This window comes from Mustela putorius, unplaced genomic scaffold, assembly GCF_011764305.1.
Source record: "Mustela putorius furo isolate JIRA1106 unplaced genomic scaffold, ASM1176430v1.1 tig00000592_pilon_pilon_pilon, whole genome shotgun sequence".
NCBI classification, from domain to species: Eukaryota; Metazoa; Chordata; class Mammalia; order Carnivora; family Mustelidae; genus Mustela; species Mustela putorius.
The window spans coordinates 9,783,154-9,796,488 of NW_025421426.1; the positions used below are offsets into that span (position 1 = coordinate 9,783,154).

The following is a 13,335-nucleotide window of genomic DNA, read 5'->3' on the forward strand; positions in this document are numbered from 1 at the left end:
CCACTGAGCCACCCAGGTGCCCCTGCAGGAAACTTTCTGACCTAGCTTTGGAAGTCATGCATGCCACTCACTGCATTCTACTGGTTCCAACCCAGTCACTAAGGTTGACCCAGACTTAAGGAGGGGACAAAGACCCTACTGTTCAGTGGGAGAGCGGTCAAAGGATGAACACACAGGCTTTAAAACCACCACAGCGACTCAGATGATAAGTGGAAAAGCTAGAATCTGAGCCTCCAAGCGGGGTCTGCAGGCTGAACCAGCACACATGTCTACTTTCAACATTTAGGTGTGTTTTCTGGGAGTCTCACTGCTGGTCAAACAGACATGCCTTATGGGTCCCTGAGACTTCTTCTCCAGCTCCAGGCCAGCCTTTCCTGGCCTCTCTGTTGTCCTGTCCCTTCTCTAGGCCTCAGAGTGCTGCTCTAGGCCTCAGAGTGAGCCTCCCTCTGGCCTGTCTTCCTTCTGCTACACAGTCTTAGTGGCCAGCAGGGCAGTGGCTGGAGCACTGGCATTCCCTGCTCTCTGTCACCTTGAGTGTGTCATTTCTCCTCTGAAAGTCTCTGTTCTTTATCCGTCAGCTTCGTGGGAAGGTATTCATCCAATCAAGGATCTACTGAGCACCTGCTTTTTGCTAGGCATTCTTCTAGGCTCTGGGTAGGAGAGAGAGAGACATTAAGCAAATAAGCATGAAAAAATATATGTATAATGCCATATACATATGATATGTCAGATAGTGATCAAGGCTAGAGAAAAAAATAAGGCAGAGTAAGGAGGACTAGGCATTTCAGGGAGGGGTATCGCTACTTTACAAAGGATGGTGAGGGAGGACTTTATAAAGAAAGTGATGTTTGAGCACAGGTCTGAGACAATGAGCCACACAGCTCTCTAGAGGGAAAAGTGTTCCAGCCAGAGGGAACAGCAAGGTCAGGACAGTGGGTCTGGAGCTGAGGGAGCCAGAGGAGTGGTAAGAGGTAGGCCAGAGAGGGAGCAGAGCCAAAGGACTTAGGACCATGTCCAATTTGGACTTTTACCCCTAAGTGAAATGAGACCATGGAAGGGTGTTTGGCAAAGGAGCAGCCCCCTCTGATTTCCGTTTTTGACATCCTGAAACTGACCTTGAAGAAAGAGGAGGCTGTAAGCAAGAACCAGAGGGCCATTTCTAGGAGTTAAGGGCAACTCTAGAGCAACTCCCCAGCAAAAGGCCAGCAAGGAAACAGGGGCCTTTTCCCAAAGCTACAAGAAACTGCAGGCTGCTACTGACCTTACGTTACAATTGTAGTGAGCTTACAGGTTCTTTTTTTTTTTTTTCCTAAAGATTTATTTATTTTTTTGACACACAGAAATCACAAGTAGGCAGAGATGCAGGCAAAGAGGGGGGGAAGCAGGCTCCCTGCTGAGCAGAGAACCCATGTGGGGCTCAATCCCAGGACCCTGGGATCATGACCTGAGGCTTTAACCTACTGAGTCACCTGGTTGCCCCACAAGCAGATTCTTCTGCAGAGCCTCCAGACAAGAGCCCATCTGGCTGATACATTGTGAGGCCCCAAGGAAAAAACTCTGTCAAAACTGCTAAGATTTCTCACCTACATGACTGTCCACTAATACACGGATGTTGTCAAGCCTCTTACTTTGTTATGCAACAACAGAAAACTAATGCACGTGTTATGTTAATCCTCACAGCCATCCCAAATAGAGGGTCTCCCCAACGAACAGATGACAGAACACATCAGTGAGGTGAAGGGCTTTCCTCTAGGCCACACAGAAGGGTAGTGTCACAGCTGGGATTGAAACTCTGGGATCTTGCCATCTCCCCAGGCTGCTTTGTAAAGAGTGTGTGAGAGCAGCTGGCAGAGGTTAGACATCTGAGGGTTGGCTGGATGGGGACCTCAGGCCCTAGGTTAGAGAATGGAGTTTGGATTTCTGACTGTGATTGTGTTCATCCTGGGGGCTTTGAGTGTCTGAAACCGTGTGTGTGTGTGTGTGTGTGTGTGTGTGTGTGAAGATTGTGGGTCCTGGAGGCAGATATGTGGGTGTGTCCGTGTGAGCATGTGATCCTGGCAGAGTGTGTCTCATTGTGTGTGCGTCTGAGGGAATGGATCTGCGACTGGGAATGACCGAGGCTGTATGTCTGTGTCTGGGTGTGAGCACATGTGCCCACTGAAGTGTGTTTGAGTGACTCTCTCAGCCTGGGTCTGAAGGTAACCGTGTAGGAGTTGGCCAGTGTTTGCTAGCATTTGTGTGTATGAGTGAATCAGTGCTCAGGGAGTCCATGTCAGGGGCACTGTGTGCAGATCTCAGAGTGCGTCATCGGAGTGTGTGAGTGTGTCTCTGTGTGAATTTTAGGATGTCTATGAGTGGTGTAGGTGCTTGAGTGTGTGCGTGCCTGTCTGAACTTCTCTGTGGGTTTGTGTGGGATCTGAAGGTCTCCCTGTATGGCAGGGAGAGGCGCAGCGTGTGTGTGTGGGGTCCTTGGTTTTCACTCTGAGTGCCTCTGCAGGTCTCCTTGAGAGTCAGAGTGAGTGTGTGGGTGTATCTACCTCTGTGGATCTTGTGTGAGAATCTGAGGGTGTCCACAGGTGTAGGTACCTGTGTAGGTCTCTGGAGACTGTCAGGGGACAGATTCAGCAAGTGTCTCTATGAGTGAGTGACTTTGTGGGTGCATCTCTCTGGGTGTTGTGAGTCTGAGGGTGTCTCGCAGAGAGAATGCACTCGTGTGGGAGCCTGTTTGAGCTGCCCTGAGGGTTCACGTGGAATCTGAGGGTCTCTGTGTGGGAGGCTGAGTGCCGCGCGCCGATCGCTCTGAGGGTGTCCGTTCTGAGCCTGTCTGCGTCCCCCGGTGAGGCCTGTCTCGGTCGGTGCCTGGACGCCTGCATCCGGGGCGAGTCTGAGGGCTGAGTGTGGGGTCGGGACAGAGCTGGGAGCACGGCCCGGGGACCAGGGCGCAACCTGCTCCGCCCGCTCCTCCCATGGGGCGCGCACACCTGCCGGGCTAGGGGCGGTGAGGAGGGGCCCCGCCCGCGCCCTCCCGGCTCCCACGCCCCCGCGCGCGGCGCCCCCTCCCCCGGGCGGCGCCGATTGGCTGCGGCTGCGGCTCCGAGCCCGCCCCGCGCGGCCGGCTGGGGGCGCCGCGGGCCAGAGCGCTGCGCCGCCACCTCCGCCGCCGCCGCCGCCGCCGCCACCACCACCGCCACCACCACCACCACCACCGCCACCACCACCGCCGCCGCCACCACCGTCGCCGCCGCCGCCGGGAGCACAGCGCGCTTCGGGCTCCGCGCGCCGCCCGCTCCCGGCCCGCCCGCAGCCCGCCGGCCCCGCCGCGCCCGCCGGCCCCGCCGCGGAGCCCCGGCCTAGCCCCGGGCAGCCGCCACCACGCCGCGCGCCGTACTCCGCGTCAAGAATGGGGCGGCCAAGCTGCCCAAGCCGCCCGCCGCCGCGGCTGCCGCCGGCGCGGCCGAGGCGCCCGGCGCCGGCGCGGGCATGGAGCGCTCGCAGAGCCGCCTCAGCCTGTCCGCCTCCTTCGAGGCGCTCGCCATCTACTTCCCGTGCATGAACTCCTTCGACGACGAGGACGCGGGTAAGCGCGCGGCCCGCCCCCATCCCCGGTTGGGGTGTGTGTGTGTGCTGGGGGGTGGCCCCGGGAGCCAGGGCCGGAGGCCCCCTGCTCGACCCGGTGCGCCCTGAGAGGGGCCCGCTCTCTCCTCCCTACCCACAGCCCTGCTCAGGATACGCCCCCACCCACGGGGCCCCAAGGTCTGCCTTCCAGCCTCCAGCCGCCCCCAGGGACCCCTAGGCCCTCTGCATTCGTCCCCTTCCCGCAGGTGGGCCCCTTAGGGTCGTCTGGACCAGCTCTGTTTACTCATTTGAGCCTGCTGGATGCCCCCTGTCTTGCTCCTGGATCCGACCTGCCACCCTCCCTGAGATTCCCTCCTGTCGCGCCCACACCTCGAGCCCCGGGGCTTTGGCCGCCTCACCCCTGGGGCTCCGACGCGCACCCCGCCGCTGGAGGTGGCGCGCAGACCTTACCTTTCCATCTTTGCCTTGCCTGCGTCCAGAGGCTCCCCCAAGACCCCCCGCCCTGCGCCCAAGGCCTTAAGCGTCCTCATTTGGCTTTCTTCCCCTTCCCCCGGAGGCTGGGGATCCAGACTCCTGGTTCCTATCAGACTGGAGCGGACCGCGGGGAGACTAGCTGGGTGCGGCCTTTCCTCCCATCTGGTCCCAGAGGGAGGCGTAGGGCGGCGCCAACTCCTCACCTGCGCACCGCCCGGAATGTGCCTGGACCTTGGGTGCTCTTGTCGCTGGAGTAGCCCTTCTCGGTGGGCTGAACCCGGCCACCATCTAGCGGCCCAAACCTCGCGCTCCCGGGCCTGCGCGCAGCCTCAGCCAGAGCCCGAGGGGCGGGGTAATGTAGGGAAACCTGCTCTTTGGGGCCATGGAACCAGGCAGATAGAACCTGAAGGCTCCAGGTAGATTTCTGTGGTGAGGAAGCCAATCCACCAACAGGTGGGGTAGCCAGAGGGTTTGGGTGAGAGTTCCCCAAGGAGTGGCACATTGGGAGTCAGAACCACGTTCCAGTCTTGCTTCTCTGCTTATTAGCTGTGACCTTGGGCAAGTCATGTACCCCGTAGCCTCAAATCCTCATCTGTAAAATGGGATAACAGCGCCTAAGACACATGATGCAGTTAGAAGTGTTTTCTGAAAATCTGAGGTAACAGAAGCTGAACATCTGAGAGTATTTGAGTTCAGTGAGAGGACGAAACAGAGAGGGGTGTTTGTGGTAGGGAGGAGCAAAATGGCTTCACGGACACTTTTGAGAACCTGATGAAAATATAGACTATCTCTTCCAAACATACACATATGAACCATCCTCAAAATTTTGTCTGCAGTTTTAGGGAATTTATGGGTCCTGCTTAAGACTCTCTGCCTGCAGGGACCCTTGTCTGGTCTCCCAAGTTATCTGGTGAGACATGGGATGGAGTGGTGGCTAATGGGTGCCCACCTCTTCCTGCTGGAGCAGGATGCAGGCAGGTGGGCTGAAGATTCTCCAGAAGACTTTGTCGGCCAAGTGAATGAATGAGGGGTACGTGAGGCAGACTCCCGACAGACCTAGAGTTGGGGTTGGGTTAAAGATGGTTATTGCAAAGTCATTTTACAGAATCACCCTTTTGTGGAAAAAGTAAGTGAGGCTCAGAGCACTGATGAGCTTGATGTAGCTGGGGGAGGTCATTATTCTGGACAGGGCAAAATGAGAGGAAGTGAGGATGCTGGCTAACACAGGCCTGCACTGGAGGAAATCAGGTTAGCATGAGGGCTGGGAGAGGGACCCCCACCAGCACAGGTGAGCTGACTCTTCCACCTTTTGCCTAATGGTCAGAGACTGAAGTTCAACAGGCCACTTGGGTCTCAGGCCGCTGGTGGGGCAGGAGCATGGGTTTGTAGGAGCAGGGAACATTAGATCTTTTTTCCTCCTAAGTCATGCTCCGTGTCCTGGATCAGGTTATCATTGCTGGTTGCAGGCAATGAAGTCAGAATAGTGAACTTCATGAATAGTAGAGATTTTTTTTTTTTAAAGACCCACCTGATGTTTTTTCCAACAAGTTTCTTCAAATTCTTGTTTTGCACTTGAAAGAGACCTAGACATCATCCTGTCCAACCCCCTTTTGCCCTCAGATGAATATGTGCGTGTGTGTAACCCAAGGTCACCCAATGAAGTAGGCACAAAGCTGAGACTAAAATCAGGTTTCTAGTTCTCTTTCCAGTAAACTACTAACCTTCTGTCTGAAAGAGGATTTTTTCAAAAGCCAAATCTCACTGCGTGGAAAATGGTTCCCAGGTGAGGGGCCCCAGGGAACGGCCGACAGCCAAGAGTTTGGGGTGGGCATCTTGTGCTCATTGTCTGCCCATCTTAAGGGATGCTTTGAATTTGGGAGCGGGAGGGAGATAGTCAAGTTTCATTTCCAGGAGACTAATGAAGTGTTTGGGAGAAATCCGAAGTAAGAAACGTTGTCTTGGTGCTTAATTTCTCTTGTTCTTCTCAAAGTCATTTTCTCCTAAAAAAAGCCTTTTGGATTTATTCTTTTAGAACAGTCCTGTGCTGAACTAATTTCTAAAAGCAGTTTGAATAATCTGTCACATACTGGACAGAGACTGCTTCGGTAGGAGGGCTACTAGACCTGGCTTCGCTCCACCTTCCTCTTCCTTGATCCCTCCCCTGGCCCATTAATGCCAGGCTGTCTGATGGCTCAGAGGTGTGTCCCTGATGGCTTCTGGCTCATCTAGGTGCCTCTTCTTTGAGGCTGCTTCCAAATCCTGTGGACTGTGTCTTGTCCATCACCCAGGTTGAGCCAGAGCCATCTGAGGGCTTTACCTGCCCCTTCAGCTGGTTTCCTGAGAAACTGTGAGAAGCCTATCTCATTAGTCTTAACTGGGCCAGAGTACTTTCCTATATTGGGCTTGGGAGCCTTGGACATTTTGTGGGCATAGGAAGCAGCTCTTTCCTCCCCCACCTGCCTCCCCTGAGGCTCAGGATGCTGGTCACTGTAGGCTCCTAGAATTCCTCCCAAGGAGCATCTTCCCTCTCTTTGCGCTCTGAACTCATTACTTATGCTGCCTTTGTCCCTTTTCCAAAGATGCTGGGGACTTTAGAGAGACATGACCTGGGGGCATAATTGGGTAGGTGTCATCATTGCTCAGCCTTGTTGGCACTGGCTTTGTAACTGGGGAGTTAGATACATGACCTCAGCTTTTTCATCTGGATGAGGAAGAAAATAATAGTGTGGACCACATAGGATGACCTGCATAGGGTGAACATTTTTAAAATGATTACTTTTCGAAAGGCATCCTCCTAGGTATTTTAAAGATATTAATTCTTTCCTCATAGCAACCCTATAAAATTAACATTTAACAACCCCATTTTCAGATAAGAAAACTGAGGCACAGAGAATATTCATTCAAGGTCACTCAGCCAGAAGTGAGGGAGTTAGGATTTGATCTTGAGGTATCTGACTGAAACATCCATGCTTTTGATTATTATATTGTTTGTGGTCTGCAAAGGGCTTAGTACAGTATCTGGCATGAGGTGGGCTCTCAGTAACAGTTAGCTATCATGTAATTATCAAATAAGACTTGTTTTTGAGCATGACTGTAAAAAAGAATCTGTGGGATTCTCAAAATGTTAGCTTTTATAATTTTTAGAAGCTAATTTTGTTGCATTGTTGTAGCTGTTAAGGCAGCGTTGGATGCACTTTTTTTGGCAGGGTTTAAAGATGGGGATTTGGGGGGCTTGCATGTGGAACAAGAGGGTGGGGAGCAGTCCAACTCCCTGTTTCCCTGTTCTTCCTGAACAGTTAATTTTCATCACATCTATAGTCCTACCCCTGCTGTGGTGCACTGGGGCATGGCTGGGGAGCAAGGGTGTCTCCACTTTCCAACAAATGCCAAAGGGAGTTGTTAATATCAGTGTCTGGAATTGATGATGGTGTCCCCAAGTCTGACCAAGTGGTTTCAGCATCCAATTCTCCCTGGTCTGGGAGAAGGGCGGAGAAGCTGGAGCAGCCAGCTCTGATTTGCCCATAGGATGCTTCGATCCAGCACAGGAGGAAGTTGCCATGGCAACACCGGGCCGGCTACCGGTCCCTCTCTTAGCAGTTAGGGCCACATCTCTGGGCTGCAGAGCCCTTCACTGCACCGCCCTCTTCCGCTCAGGCCAGATCTGGTGGCTGGGGTGTATGGTAGATGGATCCCACAGACTAGTACCAAAGCCCACTCCCTCTGTTTTTGGACAGAGGGAAATGGAGGGGGTTGTCTGAGTTTCTTCTCCTGGATTGTGGGGTGGAGATGCCTGTATCTTGCCAGACAGATCCCAGGAGAGGGAATTAGAGCTCTAATTCTTGCCCACACCGAGGCACCTGGACCCATAGCACTGGTCGCCCCCCACCCATTTACTCCATTTGGCAGAGTTTTCTTCCCCAGACCAAGTGCTAATTTTTGTCCTTGAAATTTGACCTGATCTTTTTCTGAGAAAAAAGAATGTCATGCTGTTCCACCCCTTTAGTGCTAAGAGAGTGGATGAGAAGGGAGTACTTCGGCCTCAGAGGGGGTTAGGGCTGAGTGGATAAGGGGGGATGGTGAGGGAGAGGCCTTAAAGCATCCTTTGGGATCAGGTGCACTTCAGGTGTGAGCCTGAGGTTTTGAAGCCTCCATTCCCACCCTCTTTTCTAGGGCACACCACTTCCTGTCCCCCCCACCCCCTCCCGCTCCCTCCCCCAGTTTACCACCAAGTGCTGTCATCTTCTTTGGTTTTGGGAGTTGGGCAGAACTCTCTTAAATTTGGGTAACTGAGGCATGGTAAAGAATTGACCCAATGTTCCCCTGGTTCATGTCATGGGGTGGGATGAGAGTATGAACCCAAACCACTTGATCTGAATCAAATTATCCTGAAAGAAGCATCTCGGAAAAATCGGGTGCATGGGGATTCAGCCCTTCCCCCACTCCCCAGCGCGCTGCCCTGCAGATCTGCCTGGATGCCGTTCGCACTCTTTCCTTAAATCCCTCTCCGTCCGCCCCCCCCACCTTCCCTGTCCCCAGGCAGCCAGACTCCTGGCTCCGGCTTCCTGGAGTTTGCAGAGGCAGGAAGGCCTGTCTGGTTCCGTTGGGTGGGAAGCGGGGAAGGAGGGCTCCTCGCGCCGCGGGCTGCTCCCTGGGAGGGTGGTGCTCTGGCTCGCTCCCCACCCGCCTGGGCCCGAGGCGGAGCCGGTTCTGCCGGCAGGCTGAGTGAGGGCGGGGCGGAGGTGTGGAGGAGAGCCGAGTGGGAGCGCCTCGGAGTCAGCTGACCTGCTCTCCAGGCTCTGAGCCTTTTACTTTGCCTCCTTCAAACGACTTTTCATTACGACCTTAACAACCATCGTTTCAGCATTTCTTTTAAGAATTGTTGGAAAAGTGCCAGGTGTGGAGAATGTGTTCGCAGGGGTACACACGCGTCCTGCACTGTAATCTGCGCCCCGCCCCCTCCAGGGCTACTCACAATCCCACGGTCTTACTCTCAGAGCTCCAGGTCCCCTAGATCCAGTCACCTGGAGGGACCACACTGCAAACTCTCTCCCACACCAATTTACTCCATGGGGCTGGCACTGGACTCCACTGTGGCTCTGGGGCCTCAGACAGGTCCTTTAGCCTTCCCTGGCCTCAGTTTCCTCTTCGAGAAAAAAGGGTTACTTATCCTTGTCTGAGCATTTCTCAGGATGGTAAAAATAAAATGACTGAAAGTGTTGCTTGGCTATGCTCTGTGCATTCCATGATCTTACCGAATCCTATAGCAACCAGAAGGGATTGCTACTGTTGCAGGTGTACCCATTTTGCTGACGAGGGAAAGCCAGGCAGCTTGGAGTCATTTAGTGACTCGCTTGGGTGGCACAGTGGTGATTCAGCCTGAGGTGTGTTTGACTCCAGAGGCCACTCTGCCTCTTGGCATGAACCCAGAGTCCAGGTGGGAGAGGGCTGTGCACGCCCTGGGGGCTGTGCTTGTGCTGGCAAGTAACAGCAAGTGACAGAGGCTGGGGTGTGTGGGGTCCTGTTCAGATTCACATGTGCCCCTCCAGGGTCCACCGTCCTGCTACAGTCCACCCCAGTCTGCTGGATCGCCTTTCTGGGCTTCTTTTCCTGGGTGATCCCCATCACTGGGCTGCCTGGCCTCCTTGAAGAATCCAGTTGTCTGCCGTGGCCCTAGGGGCCGAGCCATCACCTGCCTCTCCAGACCGATGTAGGCCAGTGCTGGATTATATTTAACGCTGTGCTATTTCCACTTGACAGCTCCAGAGCGTCATCCCCCCTCCCATTTTCTCCTTCCTCCCTCCTCCCTTTCTGATTCACTCGGAAACTGACGTGGCTGATGTCAGCGCCTTATTCTTAGCCCCCGTAATTGTAACTGCATTTAGCAGTGCGCACTTCATTAACGGTTTCTGCGATGGGGGAGTGAGATGACTGCGTGCCTGGGCAGGGACACGGGTTGGGGGGTGGTGAGGAGGGGGCAGCTGTGCAGGGACCCTGGCCAGCTGCCTCTTCTGGCCGGACCGACTGGGTGGGTTCCAGGCCTCACTTCTCAAGACTGGAAGTCTTCAAAGGACCCTTGGAGAGCATCAAGTCCATTCCCCTTATTAGGCAAGGAGGGAAACTGAGGCTCAGAGAGGCAGAGTGGTTTGCCAAGGTCATGTGTTAAGGATCCAGGGCTCTGGCCTCTGAGTCCAGGCTTTCTTCCTTAGTATCTACTTATTAACCAATATTTAATTGGCTGCTCAGTGCCTAACAGTATTCTAGGTGCTGAGGATGTATTGGGGAACAAGGCAGACATGGTCTCTGTGCTCATGGAGTTATGTTCTGTGATGGGGGAAGCAGACAATAAACAGGGAAGCAATTAAAAAATAAGTAATTTCAGGTTGTGTTAAGTGAAATAAAAATAAAACTGTTGGGATAGCGGATAACAGTAGGTGAGGAAGGCAGGGGAGGCTCACTGAGGAGGTTACATTTGAGTTGAGGCCTAAATAACAGAGAGCCAGCCAGCAGTGGGACTATGAGGGGGAGGGTGATCCAGGCAGTAGCAACGCTGGTGCAAAGACCCTGAGGTCAGTGTGAGTTTGGGTGTTTATGGAACAGAAAGCAGACCAGTGTGGTTAGAGAGAATGGGTGAGGGGAGACAAGGTCAGAGACATAAGCTGGGAGCAGATCATTCAACCTTGCAGCCAATCAGGAGTATCAGGTGGGGAAACCACAGTCCAAACTGGGAAGAGCAAAGGCCCCCTAGCTGTGTAAAGTCAGAAAGAGGCCGAGAACTCATGCCTCCTGAACCCCTGTCCTTTTTTGTTCCTTGGACATAGGTGGCTGCGCCTTTAAATACATCATTTGGCTTCTTTTCACCTTGTAGTCTGGGCAGGGCTCTTTCTGCCTTGCTCCCCACCCTGCCCACCTCCCCTCCTTGACTCTCACCTGACCCAGCTTTATAGCTCTCTAAGCTGATGTAGCTGTGAGAGACCTCAGGGAGCTTCTCTTATAGGATGGAAAGAACATGACTACATGGCTTTGAAATCTGACAGACCTGAATTCGCATCCTGCTTCTGCCACTTCTAAGTTGTGTGACTCTGGGCAAGTGGCTTCCACTCTCTGGGGCTCAACTTCCTCATCTCTAAAACGGGGGAGGCATTCTTCAAAGGGTTATTGTGCGGGATACGTGATGTGATGCACAGAACTCACCTAGTCCAGAACAGGGCGCGCGGAATGGAGGTTTCCTTGGTTACAGGGATGAATAAGATCGTGTGTTCCATGCTGAGCACATAGTAGATGCTCAGTTAGGGGGAACTGCTGCTGTTGTGGTTGTTCCTGTCAGTTTCAGTGGGTCAGAATAACCTAAGGGACTAGTGAAAAACACTGATTGCTGGTGTCACCCCAGCATGTTTCATTCAATTTGGAGTAGAAGAAGAGCATCTTATTTATTTTTTTTTTTAAGATTTTATTTATTTATTTGACAGACAGAAATCACAAGTAGGCAGAGAGGCAGATAGAGAGAGAGGGGGAAGCAGGCTCCCTACTGAGCAGAAAGCCCGATGCGGGCCTTGATCCCAGGACCCTGAGATCATGACCTGAGCCGAAGGCAGAGGCTTTAAACCACTGAGCCACCCAGGCACCCAAGAGCATCTTATTTTTAAGAAAGTCCCAGGTGATGCTGTTACCAATGCTGCCAGTCCAGCGACCATACCTTGAGAACTGCTGGGTTAGGGAAGAAAGATGGAGAGAAATGAAGGGTTCTTCTCCACTTAGGATGTCTCCTGCCTACCTGTGTCTTAGATTTGGGGACACTGGGTACCAAATTCAAGAGCTAGGAATAGTCTCCAGGTGTTCCTATCACCAGCACATGGTTCTAGATTAAATGAGCCTCCAATGCTGCCCTGCTTTGTGCTGGGTTTAATACATGGGACCCCATAAATCCTTTTGGAAGTCATCTAGATAAATGGTAAATGAGTCGACATGAATAACACATCAGGCCTTAATATCCTTTTATGGAATATCAGGCTCAGACAGTTCGGGGATTCTGAGGAGTTCATGTCTAGCATCTGTACCAGAGGGAACAGGACACAGTCCCTTTCCTGAATTGGAGAAAGGCAGGGCTATGTCTTAAAACCAGGAGGTTCATTTGAGGACAAGGCTCCGCTGGGACGAAGTAAATCAAAGGAATCATGGATGTAAAGGGGCAAAATGCTGGGAAATGCTACCAAGGGAATTTACTGAGTCATTTAATTTAGATGTTTCTAAGAAAAGGGTCGCTGGTAATTTTCGAGGGAAGGTTTGAGATTTAGCTCAGGTTGGAGGCAGTAGGGGACAAACCTTATGATGTGATAAGATTCCCACCCAGGCCTATGAAAGTCTGAGTCTGAAGACAAAGGCATTTACAGATAGTTTCCAGGCGGGACTTGTCTTAAACTGATAGGAAACACTCCAAGAGGAGTGGCTCAGGGTCATAAAAGAACACAGGCTTTGGGTTTGAGTCTCTGCCGTGTACTGGCTGAAGCTCTTTTTTGTTGTTTTGGTTTTTTTTTTAAGATTTTATTTATTTATATTTGACAGAGAGAGCATGAGTTGGGTGTGAGGTTTGGGGAGAGGGAGAAGCAAGCTCCCCGCTGAGCAAGGAGCCCACCCTAGAGCTCCACTCCAGGACCCTGAGATCATGACCTGAGCTGAAGGCAGAGGCTTAACCGCTTAATAGACTGAGCCACTTCAGCACCCCACCCCCAAGATGAGTCTCTTAACTGTGATATGTAACTGTTCTGCTCAGCCTCATTCTTTGCAAAATAGAGTGAATAACTTTTCACCTTGTGAGCATTAGAGATAATGTGTGTACTGCTCATAGGGCATCCGGGAAATGGAAACTTCTGCCTTTCCTGCTAGGGTTGACTGCCCAGGTGCAGGACTGGCGGGATGGTGGGCGCGCACATCTGGGGTTGGGCCTTGTGGCTCTGGTCTGGATACTGGTGTTCCCTGTGGGCTGAGGGGAGCCCCAGAGGCTGCGTGAGGAGTCAGAAGGGGTCTCTGTTCGGCCGCTGAATCTCAGTGTCTTCACTGGCCATGTCCCTTTGTCTTTTGGGCCTCAGAATTCCCACCTGCAGAACGAGAGTGGTCTAGTGGGCTTATTACGTACAACCAGAGTCTCCCAGAAAGCAGGACACTTGCTTAGTACCCTCCCCCCCTCCCGAACTCAGCTACAGCCCCTCTGTGGTCATTTTTATCCCCAGAGCATTCCCTCCTGCTGCAGTTTCTCTCTGGCTGGCCCTTGGCTGATCGGTCATGGAGTAC

The 13,335-nt window shown here is 52.9% G+C and overlaps 1 protein-coding gene across 2 annotated transcripts in view; it reads left to right on the forward strand.

The window, feature by feature from the left end:
* Positions 1-3,310: 3,310 nt before the first annotated feature.
* The window catches only part of RIMS4 (regulating synaptic membrane exocytosis 4), a 61,012-nt gene continuing 50,987 nt past the window's right edge, over positions 3,311-13,335 (forward strand). For both annotated transcript variants that reach the window (XM_004746783.3, XM_045082168.1), the window contains exon 1: positions 3,311-3,577. In XM_004746783.3, the coding sequence (XP_004746840.2) occupies positions 3,481-3,577 (97 nt within the window). In that variant the 5' untranslated portion in view covers positions 3,311-3,480. The remainder of the gene's footprint in view (positions 3,578-13,335) is intronic.